The following is an 18203-nucleotide window of genomic DNA, read 5'->3' on the forward strand; positions in this document are numbered from 1 at the left end:
TAAAGCCGTTTGTATCATCTGTCCAGAGTGGATTTAGGGGCTGTTTCAGTGAAGATTTACTGAACAAAGACCAGGTGGCTCATTAGCTACCAGAGACTTAGGTTGGTCTCTATAGAAGGGGATCTCTGGGGTGGTCAAGTTTCAGTCCTTATGCTTGAATTTCAACACATGGATCCTTAATCTGTAATGCCCTCATCAGCTATAGTCCACTTCCCAGCACCTGCCGCTCATATGAGCACCTCCAGGGCCTATTCCTATTGGTTTGTGTTAGCAGCATGGAGTGAAAAATTGCAATGAAACCAAGGCTTGAATTCGGCAACAGGCTGACAAAGGCTGACTGATGAGAAGTCCTGCACACATTCATGGAGCTCGTATTTTAGTAAAACTATACTCCTCAAACTAACTTTGTTTGCTCATTCAGGGTTTCTGCAGGGTTCACCAAATTAAATTGCAATGTAACACGTATTTCTCAGCATGAGAGTCTGACGGAAAACAAGTCGGGACGATATAGTAGCATTAAGAATTATATTATTTATTAATCAAGATAATTGTTTATATTTATATTACATTTTTCAGCGGTATAGAAGCAGCATAGAACAATTTTCCCCTGGTAGTGTAATTTATAACATTAACGAGACCAGGATCCATGTCAGACAATAGATGACTTGAAAATGATTTAGGTTTATTTAAAATAAAATGGAAACTCGAACTCGAAACCCATTATGATACAGGGAGGTTCCTAGTTTCTACAGGTCTGATGGTGCTGACTGAAACTCCACAAAAAATTGTTACACAGCCTCACAATCAACTTTAATATACGTGTACGTATACGTGTATAACATCCCAAGATACCAAGACAGTTTATAACTAACATCACTACTAACAGCAGCCTGTAAGACTTTTTGGAAGAAATTAATTTCAATACTTTTTAAGACTTTAACACCTGCAGATACCCATAATAACTTAGTAAAATGAATAACTCCAAAAAAGAATATCACAGAAAAATCATCACAGATGCACTGCACAAATTATTTTTCCATGTAGAATTTTTATTTCGAAACAAAAAACTGTGTTGCTGTTTTACCTCAACTAAACATTCACTTAAAACTGTACATTCTTACTTTTTTTTAAAGCGTACATTTTGTTTACATGATGCGTTCTGATCATTTGTAATCATGAGAGCAGCTTTGAAATGGAGCTCCTATTGTACAAGTACATATGTAACACACATGGCATATATTTTGGTAGGTAAACAACACATTAAATCATGCCAACATGACAAAACTGCTTAAACGTTCAGTCATTTGAGTTGTCTCTAACAATACTCATACTGTTAAACAGGCTATTAAAATTTGGTGAAGATCCTATGAAGCATCTCATGCGTCATAGCAATTCTTCAAAGCAAACCTCTGTTCTATAACGGACAGTTGAATAAGGCTACGTAGAGACTTCTAATAAAATGTTGTACATATTAGTTCGGCTTGACACTCAGGTACTGGCTGAGTCATATTCACCTACCTTCATCAACACTTTATCAACACAGCAAGTAGGACGAACCCAGGGAATGTCGCACAGTGTGAAAATGAAAGCGAACTTATCAAAATGCAACATAGACTCTACAAGAAACACCTGGACAACGGAGACACTATTTAATCATCATGATACAGTATAATATGAAAAATATCAAATGTAAATATTGATTTGACTGTAAAATTGAAATATTTCTATGTAAAATAACAGTACAAAGTTCACGTCACAGCACTGCTAGTGCAAGCCCCTAATTGGTAAATTGAAAACAGGTTAATTTAAGTCCACTACAGCATCTTAACGCCAGTTTTCTTTTTGTTTAACTGAGGACCACCACAGACAGAAGGAGCGTTTGGTTTCACCTCCCTGTTCAGCTCTTATAACAAATTCAGTTTGCAGTCGTAAGGATGGATGCGGATTGGACAGATGTTGACGGTGTTAACATACTGCAGCATATCTAATCATTAAATCGAAGTCTCTAATAGCAATGGCAGAGGAAAATATACTACTTGTATATAAAAAAATAATTTTCATTACCAGATTGATTTTAGTCTTTAAACGAGCTTCACACTAACACATAAGTCAAGTCTTATTTTATTTAAGGTGAATCATATAAATAGAATGATAGCTGCGTGTACACTTGAAGAAAAAAAAATATACGGAGGTCCTGTTTCCTTTTTGGTAAACCACCCAAGAAATCATTCCTGCTAAATATCCGCACTACAGGCCAAGGCCTCGAAACCACACAGTCTGTTCTTCATCTCACCAGGAATAAAGAGAACACACTCTGAACACAGTTCTTCCAGTCACCCCACAAATCCTGAAAGAGGAATACTGACTGAAGGCAATTTGATTTTACATCGTTGTGTGTGTGTGTGTGTGTGTGTGTGTGTGTGTGTGTGTGTGTGTGTGTGTGTGTGTGTGTGTGTGTGTGTGTGTGTGTGTGTGTGTGTGTGTGTGTGTGTGTGTGTGTGTGTGTGTGTGTGTGTGTGTGTGTGTGTTTGTTGGAGAGGGGTCACTGCACCACACACATGGAGCTGCGTGGCGGGTTGACTGTCCTGGCCACGGTGTCCTGACTGTAGTTCACGATGTCTGCCTTCACTACACGCTGAAAAGACGACAACACAAACAAAGAGTCAAATCATCACGGTGTTACAGAGGTTAATTGGTTAATTTAAAAAAACATCTCTACTAAACTCTCGACAGGGACAAATAGAATCAAGTCCAACATGTTTTACAGTTTTACAAAAGGTTCTAGAAGTTGTGAAAATATTCTATAAATAAATAGCTTCTAATTATGAAATCTAATGAAATCTTCACTGTATTAGTTCAGGAACACAGAAATTGGGGAATGCACTTTGTTTTATGGCTGAGAGTTAGATGGGAAGATTTATACCACTCTCATGTCTGTACATTAAATTTGAGGCTACAGTGAGTTAATTTAGCACAAAGACTTAGAAAATGTGAAAAAGCTAGCAGTCCAAATGTAAAAAAAATCATCTTACCAGCACCTCTAGAGTGCACTGATTAACATGTTTAATATATACAAAAAGCTGAGTGTAAAAACAACATGTTGCAGTTTTACAGGGGGCCCGTGCCAGGTTATTGTCATTACCATAGTGGAGACTCCTGTAAGTTTATGCTAAGCTAACTGCTAACAAGTTGCTGGCTGTACCTCCGTATCAATATACACAGACATGAGAGTGACACTGATTTTTCTCATCAAAACATACCTCGTAAATTGTTTGACCATTTAACATGTCTTTGTACAGGACTCAAAATCTACGCAGTGATTTAAGACACTGGTCAGAGCATTTGTGCACCCCTGCCCCAAGAAAGCTTCTCTGTTATCATCATGAAGGTATTTCTCACTACATCACTCCCAAAAAACTCAGAGAAACACACATAACTTAGATTCCTAAGACAGCTGAGCAAAAATACTGTCAACTCTGTGATAACACAACATAACAGAGAAGGTGTGATTAGGTTCTATTTGTCTGATGGGTTTCTCTACTTTTTCTAGAGCTCTAATCTGAACCACATGCTCTAAACATCCACCAGGACAGTGCTATTTTTTGAAACTACAAAGCAAATGTTTTGCTAAGATCTAACACAGGTCTACTGAAATATATCAATGCAACTGTAGAGACATACTTCCAACTATTGGACAGAACATATTTTGCTTTTCTGGCTGTTCTCTTGTCTAATTGGGCCTTCATCCTGTGGGTAGTCCACCAGCTCAGCCTTCACAATCCTCTGAGCAGGTTCGACAAGTCAGAGCAGTGGAGAGATGGAGGAAAGTAAGAGGACAAAAGGAACAACACATGGGAGAGAGTGATGAGAGTAAGAAAAATGGAGACCGAGAGTGAGAGAAATTAACAAGAAATGTAAGAAACAGACAAAAAAAAAGGGTGAAGCATGACAATGTGCACAGACGTTTAATCCATCTTTAAACCAAATAACTGACCTAGGAATCTCACATTGAACTTAAGGGGAGAAAAGGAATAAACCTAACAATTATTTTCATTAAAACCATCACAATTTCCCAGAGCCCAATGTGATGGTCGTGTCCGACCGACAGTCCAAAACCCCGAAACAATCAAGAAAAAACTCAGTTAAACTCAGCTTTGACAAGCAGAACCAGTTAATGTTTGGCATTAATGCGTCATATATATTTTATAAGATAATTAGATTGTCACAGTTGTTGCTGTTTATTTTCTGTTGATCTACTAAAGCCATCGATTGAATACTTGCTTTGGCACTGCAGTAAATTGTTCACAATCAATAGTATATGCTTTCCTATTACATGCTATGATCACTGAATGTTATGTCCAATGTACATCACAGGATATATTATAGATATATATATATATATATATATACAGTATATATATATATATATATAGATAGATAGATAGATATAATATTGTGTTTGTATTTATCTATTGTATTTTTCTCTGTATCTCATCATCATTGAAAATGAAATAGAAAATTCATGGTACAGTGATCTTATATTTTGTCCCCAATATAAACCAAGCTGTGTTTGTTCCTCTGGGTCGATTTATTTTGATTTATTTTATTGAAATCTTTACACCTACTGAGGCATTTTGCAGTGATATGTGGCAGCTGTTGAATTTAACAAATACATAAGTTTAGTCCTTCAAGTTCACATTAACTTCTTAATCTTAACGGAGCAACTGGCTGCTGGACTCTTTGCTGCATAACCAGCAAAGAACAGACCACATGGCTGCATAGCAGGCCCTGGTTGGCTGTCTGATTAATGAGCTGCCAGGGCCTAGTGTTGGAGTCAATGAGTGATCCGTGGCCTCGCTATCTGATCCAACAGACAGAGGACCATGATGGAGAGGGCTGCCAGGCAGATATAATACTTTCAGGGGTTCTGACCCTTATGTTCAGCTCTCTGAAGCTGACAGCTGATAATGAGGCTTTGCTGGCCCCACAGCAAGACCCAGAGACATGACCTGCTCAAAGCCTCATCTATATATCCACAAGACAAATTCTGTCATTTCTTCACATCTCCAACATTTTGTTATATTGTCTTTTTGAGAATTAGAATACATGAGGGTTTTTTTCTCTTGATAGACAATAGACAGAGCTGAAACCATCTATTAGTCAATGAATCTATTAGTCAATAAACATAAATTTAATCTGAAACTATTTTAATAGTGCCAACATTCCTGTGCTTCAGCTTCCTAAATGTGAGGGTTTTGCTGCATTCTCTGTTTTATATCACTTGAAACTGAATATGTTTTGGGTTATCTTTTGGGTTTTGGACTGTTGTTCAGACGTCTACTGGGCCTTTTAACAATTTTCTGACATTTTACCGACCAAACAACTTAATGATTGATACGATAATTGTCAGATTAAATGATAATGTAATACTTGGTTGCCGCTGTAGACCAAACCAGCAGACACTCGGTATGTATTCATTCAAAATGTGGTTGAAATATAATTCAGCATATCCTCAGAGCAAAAAAAAAAAAACTTTTCCTAATTTAAAGCCAGACATTTCTGGACTGCCCTGCCATTATGCTTTCGAGATTTCTGGAAACATCTAATTTTTCTTTGTAGAACTACACAAATATAGTGATAATGCCAGCAGTCACATTTTACAAATGTTTTGTTATTATACACTCAGTCTTAATGTCATATGTTTTTTAAAGTCTATTAGACACTTTGGCTGAGCACAAAACAGTAGAGTTACATAAAGTAAAGTGTGTATGTATATATATTGATCTTAAAAACTCTTCACACTGTCAAGTTTTGTGTCTGTCAACAAGACTTTTTCCACGATGAACAAATTGTGTCTAGCCCCTCACCCTGCTTGATTAGCCTGGATTAAAGCACTTTGCTTTATTGACAGAGCTATCAAGGGAGGGGAGGAAGAAGAAAGTAGATGGACAGCTCCATTAGTGGATGGTCATTTTCAGTTAGTCGGCAGCCATGTTGGTGATGGGAGAGGAGCTTGAGAATTTGTCCAGTCCTTCCTTTACATGCTCTCCCTTCTCTGGGGGTCCTGACCTCTCTGTAGTCCCCAGGCTCATCAACCACTACCCAGCCAGTGTGGCTCCAACTGGTCATATCAGACCCAGGATTAATGCTTCTGGGGGAGGTGACCTTGTAAATCCTACAGCTGCCACCATTGGGCACCTTGGCCTGGCTGGCAAGCTGAGACCCGGTTTTAGCCCAAGACGGTGGGAGATAAACCAAATAAATCAGACAGCCAACCCTAACCTCCTCACCCCTGCAACGGCCTACCTCTAACCTCTGACTTCACGCGTTAATGTGGTCAATGTGGGTCTATTTACAGATGGCCAGTGTCAGTGGCAGGTAGACCATCACAGGAGGCAGACGTAACAAACTCATGTTTACACAACAAAAGGTCCTTTACAGTGTGTGGCGACCTCCTTTGACCTAACACACTCACTGTGACCTCCCTTAAGTTCAGGAATAATGTTACACATAATGTCAGGAAAGAGGAACCCAAAAGAAATCACCAGCTACCTTCACTATTTTACCAATCAATTATACATTTAAGACAAGTGATCTCTCAACAGCGGCTGGTTAAGTGTAAAAAATGAACGTTTTATATCCTAGTTAGGAGCAAATGGGTGATTTATATGTGACTTAAGAAGTAGCTGCGTAGAGCTCTTGGTGAAATTTGAGAAAAAACCTTGATGCCATTATGGCTCACCTGGGACTGCTCTATTTCTGCTTTGTTTAGCTTTACACCAAGAATCTCAGCAGCCACTCTCTGGAAACAAAGGTACACCTGAAGAAAGAGATAAGAAAAAATAGGACATGTAAGTGTTATCAAAGTCACCCTGTACGCCACATTTTTATTGCGATTAACTTAATCAGCTGGTACTAACCGAGTCCCCTGACTTGGCTGATACAAACTGACTGATGAGGCTGTTCTCTTGGCAGAAACGCTGGTGTTTGTCAGCCTTCACTGTCCTCATGTGCTCCAGGTCGACTGTGGACGAAACACAACGTGACGTGTTAGAAAACTTACAAAAGATAGATAGATAGATTTACACGGTGGTTGTACCTCACTCTCGTGGGGTTAACTGTCAAGAATCTGAATATAAACAGAAAAGATAACTGTTTACACTTGAGTTAAGATGGCGGGGGATCTGCCTAGTGTAAAAGAATGGGCATGTAAAACAAAGCATAATTCAATTGTTATGTTGCTTTCAAACTCAGCTGCTAGTTTTATTTTTTAATTTATGGAGGGAGTCATTTCAGGGGGTTCAAGTAGAAATGATCAATTCAGTAGCCCCGAGCATTCATTCCCAGCTGGTGCTGAAGCTTGATGTGACACATTCCTCAGTGTAAGCCTAGTACAGTTGAACCCCGGAGCCATGAACCTCTATTTGACCTGAAACAGACAAACCAACCCAGCTGTGGAGAAATGCTTAAGAAACAATACGTGGATGACCAAAGTCTTGAGGCTACACTCAGTGAGAGCGTAGATGGAGAAAACAGTTTGACTTATGAGCGTGCCGGCCTTTAAGGTGGGCACACAGGCCTAAGAACTGGGACTGTCATCTTCGTGCTGATTTACTATGAGCACACAATGACAGCACCGTCCTTTTTAGCTATTGTGATGTGCATTCGACTCCTGTGCAGTGATACCGGGCGCTTTGCTTCTCTCCTTCCTCACTATGGGGTCATGCCGGGGTTGATGAGGAAGGTCACCTGGGGGTCTTGCTCCTGAAAGCAATAGCTTCTCTCTTTATTTCTGGCTTTGTGCAGAAAGGCGGCCACGCCCGGTATCTGGCGCATAAATGTCTATGGTAGCTAGAGGAGGTCAGGCTACTGTACGGTGTTGCATTTCTCTCGTCCCCCCGAGTTTTACTCTTTGTGTGAGTATTCATTGAAGTTGTCAAGGATTTACCCTGTTCTCATGCCCCTCAGTGTCTGTGTGTATGTGTGAGGAGGGGAGGGGGGGGGGGGGGGGGGGCCAGAAGCAGAGAACGAGAGAGACAGATACATAGCGAGTAAGAAATGTAAACAGTGCGCTAATCCTGTATTATTAATATCTCAGTAAGTCATATGACCCAAAAAAGTTAAAGGCCAATCCACAGTGACAAAAAAAAATACATTTGGAAAGAATCATTTCAGACTAAAACGAATATTACCATCATCATATCATCATAAGTGACATATAAACACAAACCTTTCTGGGCAAGGACAGACACTTTTACAACTACTCAGTGTCCAGGGCAGACTGTCATGTCTCGGCCTGTACATAAACAAAGCTGTCTCATAGGCGTCAGCACGTTATTAATTCCAGTCGTTAACAGCGGAGGTACCCAGCATGCTACTAGAAGTAAACACTGCTAATCCTTTGGATCCTGCACACTTGGGAAAGGTTATCAATCATGTGTCACAGTCAGATTAGCCAACATTAACATAGTGGCTCAGGAGCTGAGGAAGGCACGTTACTGTAAGTCAAAAAGGTGTATGAGTGAGTGAGGTTTCTGAATCCTGTGAGAATGTGCATCAAGAGGGGGGATTTTTAGAACTAGGCCGCACGGCAAAAACACACAGTAATGCTAGAAGAGGCAAAAATGTCTGCAGAAATTTTGAATTTTGCTTATGCTGCAAATTGCAGGTGAAAACCCTGTAAACAAGTTAATATTGTTTAGAACCTCAAAGATTAATGATTAGTTTTGTTTTTTCAATCAATTCATCAGTTTGAGTCATTTTTTAAGAAAAGATTTTCTGATTCCAGCTTCTTAAATGTGCCTATTTTCTGGTTTCCTTACTCCTCTATGACTGTAAACTCAATAATCTTGAGTTTTGGACAAAATAAGACATTTGAGGTTGTCATGTTGGGCTTTGGGAAACAAAGACAAAGGAAAACAATCAGCATTTATCTGCTCTTTATCTACTATTTCCAACATTGTATAGAAAATAATCGACAGATCAGTTGTGTGCATGTGAGATGTCATATGGCAGTTTTAGTTGAAACACGTTAAAGACATTGAGTTGAAATATTGTAAATGGCAGCATTTCAGTTTCAGTTAATTTAATTGATTTCAGTTAAAGACCGGAGATAGTATAACTGTGTGCGCTAAATAATTTCCACTTTTTATGTAAGCAGTGACAGCAGTGGAAATATCAGCACAAGAATTTGAACTGTCAGTTGAAGAGTAAAAATGTTATGAAGTGTCAGTGGCTGCAGCTTTAGTTCCTGGGCAGGGAGACACAAGCACATTAAGTTTTGCCCAGTTGTCATAGAATTGTAGACATTTCCATTTTTAAACACTTTAAGGTTTAAATGCTCAGAGGAAATGATCTGCAATCCTATGACAACTGTAAAAACTTCAAGATCAGACTGTATGAACGGAAGAGCCAGAAAAATCTATAAGATGGCCCTTGTGGTGAGATTTCTTTGTCATGATATATTCTAATAGATAAATACACTAATATGTATAAAAAGACAACCTTCAATTTTGTCCATCTTCTTGGTACAGTTCATGATTTGTGATCAGAACAACTTCATTTTAATCATAAACTTATACCGTAGGTGGGCTCACATTCTCACACAAAATAACTTTTTGAGCATGTGGCATCTGTCTGTGTTAACTGAATACAAGACTAATCCCACAGTTTTAGTGTTTTGCTCCATTTTTCTCTCTAATGTACCCATTTCTACTTATCAGGTCAAAACAATCTTCCTCCAATGATCTGGTTTCCCTCCATTTCTGTCAAAGTGTACATCAGCTTAACAACCCCTAGGAAGTGACTGCAAACACGAAATAAACAGTTTAGGCCTCCGAGCGCAAAGAGATAGTGGAAGAGATCATCACTCGTCAAGAGCGATGGCCCTCCCTCGCTCTGGTCACCATCAGTGTTTATTTAAAAGGTCTGCCTGTCATTGCGGTGAATTACAAGACAACAGTTGGAGATTAATATCTGGCGGATAAATTAGGCTTTTACCGTAAATAACCGCTTTGTTATTGTGGTGACCTATTACATAAATGGGAACGCAACCAAATGAGAAGAAAATATGGATGTTCCTCTCCACAAGTTAGTGTCTGCAGGGATGTCAGCTTAGCTCCTTCACGGAAAGAATCCGCTCTCTGGCAGTCCTCATTATCCTGAAACCAGACTTCGAGAGAGTCACTAAAAGCTTGAAATTAGTAAAGAGGTTGGATTTTGGTTCGGTGGATCTGCCCAGAGTATGCTTTTAATTCAATGCTGTCACTATATCACCTTCCCTGAAAGGAAAATGGTGCACCAACTGTCAAGACTGGCTTTAAATAACTGACAATTGGCAATAAATTAATGTTATCATTATTGGTTATTATAGGTGGACCTAGCAACATTTGGCGCAGGAGCAGCAGATGCCCCCTTTCTGCGTTTTCGTGAAGTGGTGGAGTAACGTCAAGTTAAATTGTAAAAAAGTTATGATACCTCGCAGTGCCAACAAAATGTAAACAAACAAGTAGTCCGCCTTTATTGTTATTGTTTCTGCCGTTAGCTCATTGCACAAAACCGCAATGGGGAAATGACGTCATTGTTTCCCTAAAGCTCCGCTTGCGACGTCCACGTGGATACAATGTCACTTAACTGCCCCTTTAGAAGTCTTTTAAATTATTTCCAGCACCCGTAAGAACCCGGGACATTACTCTGTAAGTCTGTAAGACTCTTTTATCCCCAAATTGTTAATTAGGCTTGCATTAAGTAAGGTTAAATGGCAGACCTGCTTCATTGCTTTTGAAGTAAAACGGCTATTGTTGCAACAAGCAACAAGAACTGGATAATGCTAGAACAACATTAACAGTAGCACAAGTAGAGAAAAGTAATAAAAGTCAGCAAAAATATAGGGCAGTATCTACCTAACACGAGCTGACATTGGCCACCATAAGCTACTGGCTTAATTGATGAATACAAATTTTTATGTCAAGATTCTTTATTTAAGTTATTTCTTCTTTTAAAAAAATTACACACACTCACTTTAAAGGAGGAAAATTCACAGCAGAACCAAAAGGTTATTGGCAGTGTGCCTTGCATTTCCAGACACACTCTATTGTTATCCTCACTGATAAAGTCACAGGCCAAATGTGGATGATGTGAGAATTCAAGAATGGATTTTTCCTTTACACCTCACCAACACATGTTGCCAAGGCAAAAATAATAACCTAATAGCTCTATGTTGGCTAACCAGCCTGAAACCCTACACTGCACTGTGTGATCCTCAGTGGGCTTTTTAAAACCATGCTGTGATAACAGAGACACCTACTTACTGTTCTACCATGTCAGCTGCTGGGGACCAATTGGAACAGTTTACCTTGCGAGCAACAGCCAGAGAATAAGCTTGACATAACACAGTTAATTGCCGGCAGCCTCGTTTTAAACTAAACAGCAGTTGGTGCAGTTGGGAGTACTAGGGCTGAGGGTGGAATGTGTGAACTGTATGTGTGTGTGTCTGTGTCTATGTGTCTGTGTATGGTAGTAATGGTGGAGTGTGTGTGTTGTCAGAGACTTGGGGCTCTGAGGGGTCATATCACATTAAGTGAAAGTTACAGGGTTGAGCCTAATCAACCCCAGGGGAGAACTGATCACTTCCAACATTACCTCACACTATGCCTGTAAGACCCTGTTAAGAGGGTTTGCCACAAGTTTCCCCTCGATGACGACCATGAAACAATTCAGACTGTATAGTGGGTGCAGGGATTATCAAACCCTGTCCAACTCCTAATGAAATGACTTAAAGCAGTCTGAGCAAATTGTTCACTTGGCACCACCAAGTTTAAAAACATCCCAGAAGTTTGCAGCAGCTCTGACATTCAATGGGGCTTTGTGAGTCTTTACTGCTTCACTCAAGTCAAACGACTTGAGAACAGTGTCCAACAACTTAGACGTCTTGAAGAGTCCTGGTTACTAGCAGCCTCTTACATGAATACATCAGCACAATGTTGGAAATCCATTGTTCATCTATAGTAACTCCTTTGAGAGTTGCAACCATTATCTCAGATCATATAATAGACATAATCTGCTGTCTCTCCCCAATGTACAGACCTTCAGGTTTTCTGCCCCAGTAAATACGGCAGTCTGCAAAAGGAATTTGATATTTCTGACTGGTTTCAAGACTATTGTATATTCTAAGGCACAGTAAATGACTCCTTTATTACTTGAGTCCATTCTTAGTTCATTTCAGTCTTTGTATTGTTATCTGTTGCCTGATTTTGTACTATCAAGATCATGGCTCCAAGCAACGCCTTTGTGTTCAGAACAAACGTGAGCCGGCCTATCAGTGTCCTGTGAGGAGCTACTGGCAGTTGAGGGGAGAAGGGGGTGACGATGACCCGCTCGTTCAAAACTATAATGGTGGCTCCTAAAGACGTTAACGTAGATGCTGTAATGGCATCAGTTTTATCAGGACTGGAGAGTCCTTCTTTATTGACAGAAGGGAATGGCACTGAAGGCTTTTCCTGGCAAGAGATTGATAGACAGATGGTTCATCCAATTACCTGCCAGGTATGATATGAAAGTACCTGCTCAGTTTCCAATGACAGTTTCAAATCATCTGACGAGCCATGTAACAATGCCTTTCCTTCCTTAAAACATTTACAAATCTTTTTTGAATATGTGGAAACCTGCATTGTTCATTTCAGTTTGCTGGTTTCCTCTTTTATTATGTGCCCTCGTATGTGTGCTGATGAAGCACAAGATATGATTAATACAATCACCTGTCATCAAAACAATGCTCATCAGCATTACTAGTGGTCCACAAACTCCACAGGGGAACATTAAGGTCCAGGTCATCAACATTACAGTGAAGCATTCAGTCCAAAAAGCTGTTTAACATTTCTTTCAGTGTGGTTAGTAAGTTGTTTAACAAGACAGTGCCATATATCCCCCCACCAGCCTGAACTACTAAAAAATGTTGCAAGAAATAACAGTAAGTCAGTGGCCACTTAGAGACTTCATCATAAGTTAATATTAAACTGCAGGAGGCTGGAAAAGAAGCAAAATCATTTTCCCTCAAAGTCTGATAGCCAACTGTTAAGGTTAATTGCATGTGACATTTTATTTAACCTTAAATTTTCTGGTACAAGATAGGGGGAAACCTTTACTACCTTAAAAAAGTCAGTAAAAGTATAATGAATCATTCTGGGTGATGTCTAATTGACTTAGACATTGATTTAACTTTCACAACACCAGTGGCTAATAAAAGGAAAAGACTAGTGGAATTTATGTGTAGCGTTTAAATGGTTGGGTCCAACTGGTTTACACGACTTGGTGAGAGCTCATAAAAACTATGTTTTGAAAAATGAAAGCCATGAAAAGTCTGTAGTAGTATTATAAACATAGAGACCCTAATGTAAATGTAGACAATGACTACTTTACCCCTTCAATAAAACTAGACCTACTGGCTATTTCCCAGTTTGTTTTCAGAAATACAGTATCACACAGAAGTGTCACAGAGAATGTTGTATCTTTGCTCTTAAATGCAGTCATTCAGACATAAAGTAACTGTGCAAAGTGAACTTCTGCAAACTCCATTAGACCTTAACAGTGTAGGTATTGTTTACAGTAGGGAATGCCTATGGACTGCTTAGGACTGGAACATTTAAATTTGAGTACCTAAAATTATTTTGATATTACGTTTGGCTTCAAGAGATTCCTTCAATTGAGGAAATCATAATGTCTGCATCAGTACATTTCCATAATATTTCAGCAATCTGTAGCCAGTTCCATACTGCTCTTAACATGGTAAAACAGGATCCACAAGAATTCAACTTGTGGTGGAATAAAAATAGATAATTATCAGTATATTAGAGCTTGAAGGTAAGCTAATAATATTATCATGACTTTTCTGAGTGAGGACAGACAGATGAAGTGCTGTTAGTAGCCTGGTGTTGTGGAGGTGAGCGGGGCCCGTGCAGGAGTCCTCGGGGGACTCCTGACAGAGACAGAGCGCTCTTTGTGCAGCGGCGCCCCTGCCCCGGTGGCCTGAAACGGGCCGGGACCGTCAGGGGACTCGCTTTCCACTAGGTCAGAAGTGTTCTGTCGACAGCTCATTGATCACAGCTCATCTTGTCATTCGATCGTTCTTCATGAAGTACACACTCGTACGCACACACATGCATTCACACAAAACATAATCAGATACTCCACAGCGGCTAGTAAAACAATGTGGTCTTCCTCTCCGGTCAGGGAATGTAAAACAAGAGTGTCCAGCAGTAGCTCCACAGGCAGGGAGAGAGCTGGAGTGTCGGGCTGTCACTGCTACAGTAAAACATGGGGCCGAGGGCCTCGCAGCCTGGGTTAACAGGCTCCCAGGACTCATGAAAAGTGAACAAAAGGCCCAGGTCTGAGCCGACCGCACAAGACGCTGCCCTGGGTTTCACTGGCCATGTCCTCCGAGCTCTCCTGTCGCTGTTAAACTAAGTGGACTTTTATGGGCGAGCAGTAATACATGCCTCTGCGAGCCGGCAGCATAACTATGAGCTATAATAATTATACGGAGCACAGGGGAGCCTTCGTAATTGTACGCATCACATCACTATAAGTCTATTCATAATTAGAAAATCTTCCCACGAGCAATGATGCATTGGACTGGCATATTCAACTTCAAGCCACAGCAGTGAACTGTAACATGCAAAGTGAGTTCTGCTCACGACTCCCTGAGAAAACAAGTTAAAAACCTGAAGCAGGAGAAGGGTGTAAAGGCAGTGATGTAATCAAACCACCAAAAAAGTAGATTTAGCAAAACAGGAGGGAAAAACCATGTTGATATTTCACATATATTTATAATATATGCCTGTGGATCCAGATCAATCGCTTATTTACCCAACCCCATGTCAGCAAGGCCCCTTCCAGGAATTCCTCCATATCAATGTTGTGAAGCAGAGAAATAAAGTAAAGCCTGAGCGTGATGAGGGTTCCAGGCTGCACTCAGGTCAGGTGGCTAAGCTGTGCTGTGCAACTCAAATGGCCCATGACTTACCACACAAGAAGGTATGCGAAGACTGATCATCTACTGCATGTGCAACAATATTTGCTTTATGGATGGCTAAAATGAATGAGGACTTTCCATGTTTCGACAGGCATGAGACTCAAGAGGGTTGAGTGTAGGAAACAGAGCTGGGTCAAACATTTTTAACAATTAAATATTAGCATTTAGTTTGTTTACCAACAAACACCAGATTGGCATTTCTCTGTGTGGAAACGACCACCTATCAACCACGTGAGTAGCCTTAAACAAACTCAAGAAAGTATTTCTTGCTCGCTGCTGAACTCACGTCTCAGCATCTGCAGCTGTGATTTTACACTGACTTATCAGCCACAGTTTAACACAGCTGTAATTCTTCATTCATCCCTCAGTATCCCTGTAACCTGAATCGCTATTTCCCATCTTTTCCAGACTTACAGAGAGACAGCAGGCTGCAGTCAGTGCGGTTACTGAGACAATTTGATACACGTTTGTTCTGACCCTTTACCTTTAATAAAATGTGAAGAGAAACAGGAAACACTGGATTTGGTGTATACTGTAAACATTCCAGATCTTTACCGAACCATACACCATGCCTTACTAGGTCTATATATTGTATATATAATGTTTTACAGTGTCGAACCTGTGGTCGCGCTACCCACAGTGCAAAACAGACACTGCTGACGTGTTCATCCCTTCTATCTGGGGAGGGGTGGGTACCGGGGTAAGAGCACTGGGCTTTTGTCCCACCACATGTCTATTGTGGCTAAACCTTTCCCTTGGGGGCAATTAGGACCTTTTAGTTTGTTGTAAGAGGACCTAAGTACGAGTGGGTTGAGCCAGGAAAAACATTTTTGAGCTAAACCAAAAACAGAAGCGCATTGAGCTCCTCTGCGCTCCTGGACTTCTGAGCATCTCTATTAAGAAATGTGCAGGCCTGTACTGAACAGACAGGAACTGTGGCAGCTTTACAGGGGCAGGGAGGTGACGGGGGTGAGAGAGCTGGGGAGGGGGAAGGCTTCAACTCCACCCGAGGCCTTGCCAAGATGGCAAACAACTCAAGACCAACAATGTTGGTGGCAAGGACACGCTTCACGGGAATCAAGAGTTAGGGGAGATCCATGTTTTGCATTAACTTTCACATGGCTGGATGGAAAACCGGGGAGAATCAAGTGCGATGGGTAACGGTATGCAGTGAGATCTGCCATAGAGTGCAGAAAGCAAACACACATGTTGTTTGACACAACAGAGACTCGGAGCCAATGAAAAGACATTACTGTAAGTTAGGCAGCTACAGCAGAAGTGTTAGTCTAGGCATGTGAGAGATAAGCGTTAAGAGTTGGTCTAAGTGTGTGATTGAAAGAGTTAATGTTTGCACAGGGATGAATGTGAAAGTATGTTTGAGAGATGGTGTTAGATAGGGACTTAGGGGAAAAAGAAACAGAGCAGAAGAGAAAAGCAGGTAAGACATAATTGAGTGTACAAATTCTCTTCATGCGGGGACCTTATCTCCCTGAAGAAGGGAACGTTTCCCATGGCAGGCCTGAGTGGATCGGCAGTGAACAGTGTTAGAACCTTTGAGCAAAAAGCCATGAGTGATGAGGAGGGGTTAAGAGAACTGAACCCATTTAAGTCACCCAAATAAGGGCTGTAGAAGCCCATGATGGATGCTCTGGAGTTCCTGAGAGAGAGAGAGAGAGCACTAGCAATGGGAAGGGTGATGGGTGGGGAGCGAGCAGTCCTGTGATCCCCACTTAATAAAAACAAATTGGTTTGATAAACGACACAGGCTTAATGTCTACAAAGAAATATGTGCACTAATTTCAACTGTAACACGAGCCATTTTAAAATGTTGATGGTCGCATTCAATGATAATGTGTAACACAGAAAGATGTAGACTTTGGATTAGGGCTGCTATTAGTGTGACATTTTTTATATTGGATTATTTCTGATCTAAAAGGCAAACAGTCAAAAGCCAAATGCAGCTGTTGTTAAGCAACGAGCAACTGAATTTATCGTTTGGAGCCCTTTCAAAACACACAGCACTTATTAGTCTACTAAAAATGAAACACTTGAGTGGTGGAGTAGATGGCTGCGCAACAAGCCAACATTTCTCTTGAGAGGTTCCTGTGTAGCATACGGTGTTACACTGGGCTACGCGGTAATAAACAGTTATAGTATGTTTAGACAGACCAAGAGCTTAGTATTCTTCCATTACCCATGTGCTCCAAAAGACTCCACCAGTGTGTCGCTTTACCCAAGTGCATGTTTCTCTGGGTGTCTGTGTGCCTGTGTGCATGCACTTGCATAATTAATTGTGTGCGCGTATGTGTGTCCTCAATAAAACATTTCATTGGCTTGCTCTCTGAATTGTTACAAGTGGTGCCATTATTTAACACAGGGCTCTGGGCAGCATGTAGGGTGCATGGGGGTGCAGCATACCGCCGCTTAACAAGCACACTTAACCTTAGCCGGCCATGCTAAGCCAAAGAAAGGAAAGGTTGTTCCCCGGCAGTGACATGGCACAGGAGGGCAGTCAGGCCAGGGTGAGGAGAGGAGGGGACAGCATCATTAATGAACCAGTCTGGTCCATAGGCTCAATTACCGTACACTGGGTAAAGAAGACAAATTAAACTAAAAGGCACGCACAGGGCAATTCAGGAAATGAACACGGTTTACAGTATTCACAGTAGCATGTGTACTGTTAATAAGCCAAAAAGAGTAGCATTTGATTGTAGACTCCATTTTGACAAATGTTAAAAAGAACACTTTAAATCTCATAATACTGTAGAAGGTCTTTAAGAATATGGAAAAAAAAACTTTCAGCTGCATATATGACTCTTTCTGCTCTAAGCAGCAACTAACCAGCGTCCACAGTCAGTGTTCACCTTGAGTTTCTCCAAGTGGAAACACTAAAACTCTCCCCTAAGACAAGCCCTCACAGAGACATTAATCTGTAGTGTTGTTATAAGCTCCTTGTTATGTCTGTACTTCTATTTCGGTGGTTGTCACAAACATGTTGCCTCATTCAGTCCAAAATCCTGGGAACCATTTGAAGCAATCTAAACTCTGCTCCCAAAAGAATGCTGTGTATTCATATGTTCAGCTCATTGTTAATGTGTGCCAAGTATTAATTTTGGAGAAAAAACAAAAATGCTACAATACTTAAAAAGGTTAGAAGCTCTTAAGCCAAAATTCA

At 40.6% G+C, this 18203-nt stretch overlaps 1 protein-coding gene across 2 annotated transcripts in view; it reads right to left on the reverse strand.

The window, feature by feature from the left end:
• Positions 1–1140: 1140 nt before the first annotated feature.
• Positions 1141–18203, reverse strand: part of rab28 (RAB28, member RAS oncogene family) — a 30544-nt gene continuing 13481 nt past the window's right edge. Inside the window, exons 5-8 of one of the 2 annotated variants that reach the window (XM_083915069.1) lie at positions 6921–7024; positions 6743–6820; positions 3682–3783; positions 1141–2635 (exon numbers count right to left, since the gene is read on the reverse strand). In XM_083915069.1, coding sequence (XP_083771195.1) covers positions 3688–3783; positions 6743–6820; positions 6921–7024 — 278 coding nt within the window. In that variant the 3' untranslated portion in view covers positions 1141–2635; positions 3682–3687. The remainder of the gene's footprint in view (positions 2636–3681; positions 3784–6742; positions 6821–6920; positions 7025–18203) is intronic. The other variant, XM_083915070.1, reaches the window with a different exon arrangement.

The sequence above is a fragment of the Echiichthys vipera genome, assembly GCF_963691815.1.
Source record: "Echiichthys vipera genome assembly, chromosome: 6".
NCBI lineage: Eukaryota > Metazoa > Chordata > Actinopteri > Perciformes > Trachinidae > Echiichthys > Echiichthys vipera.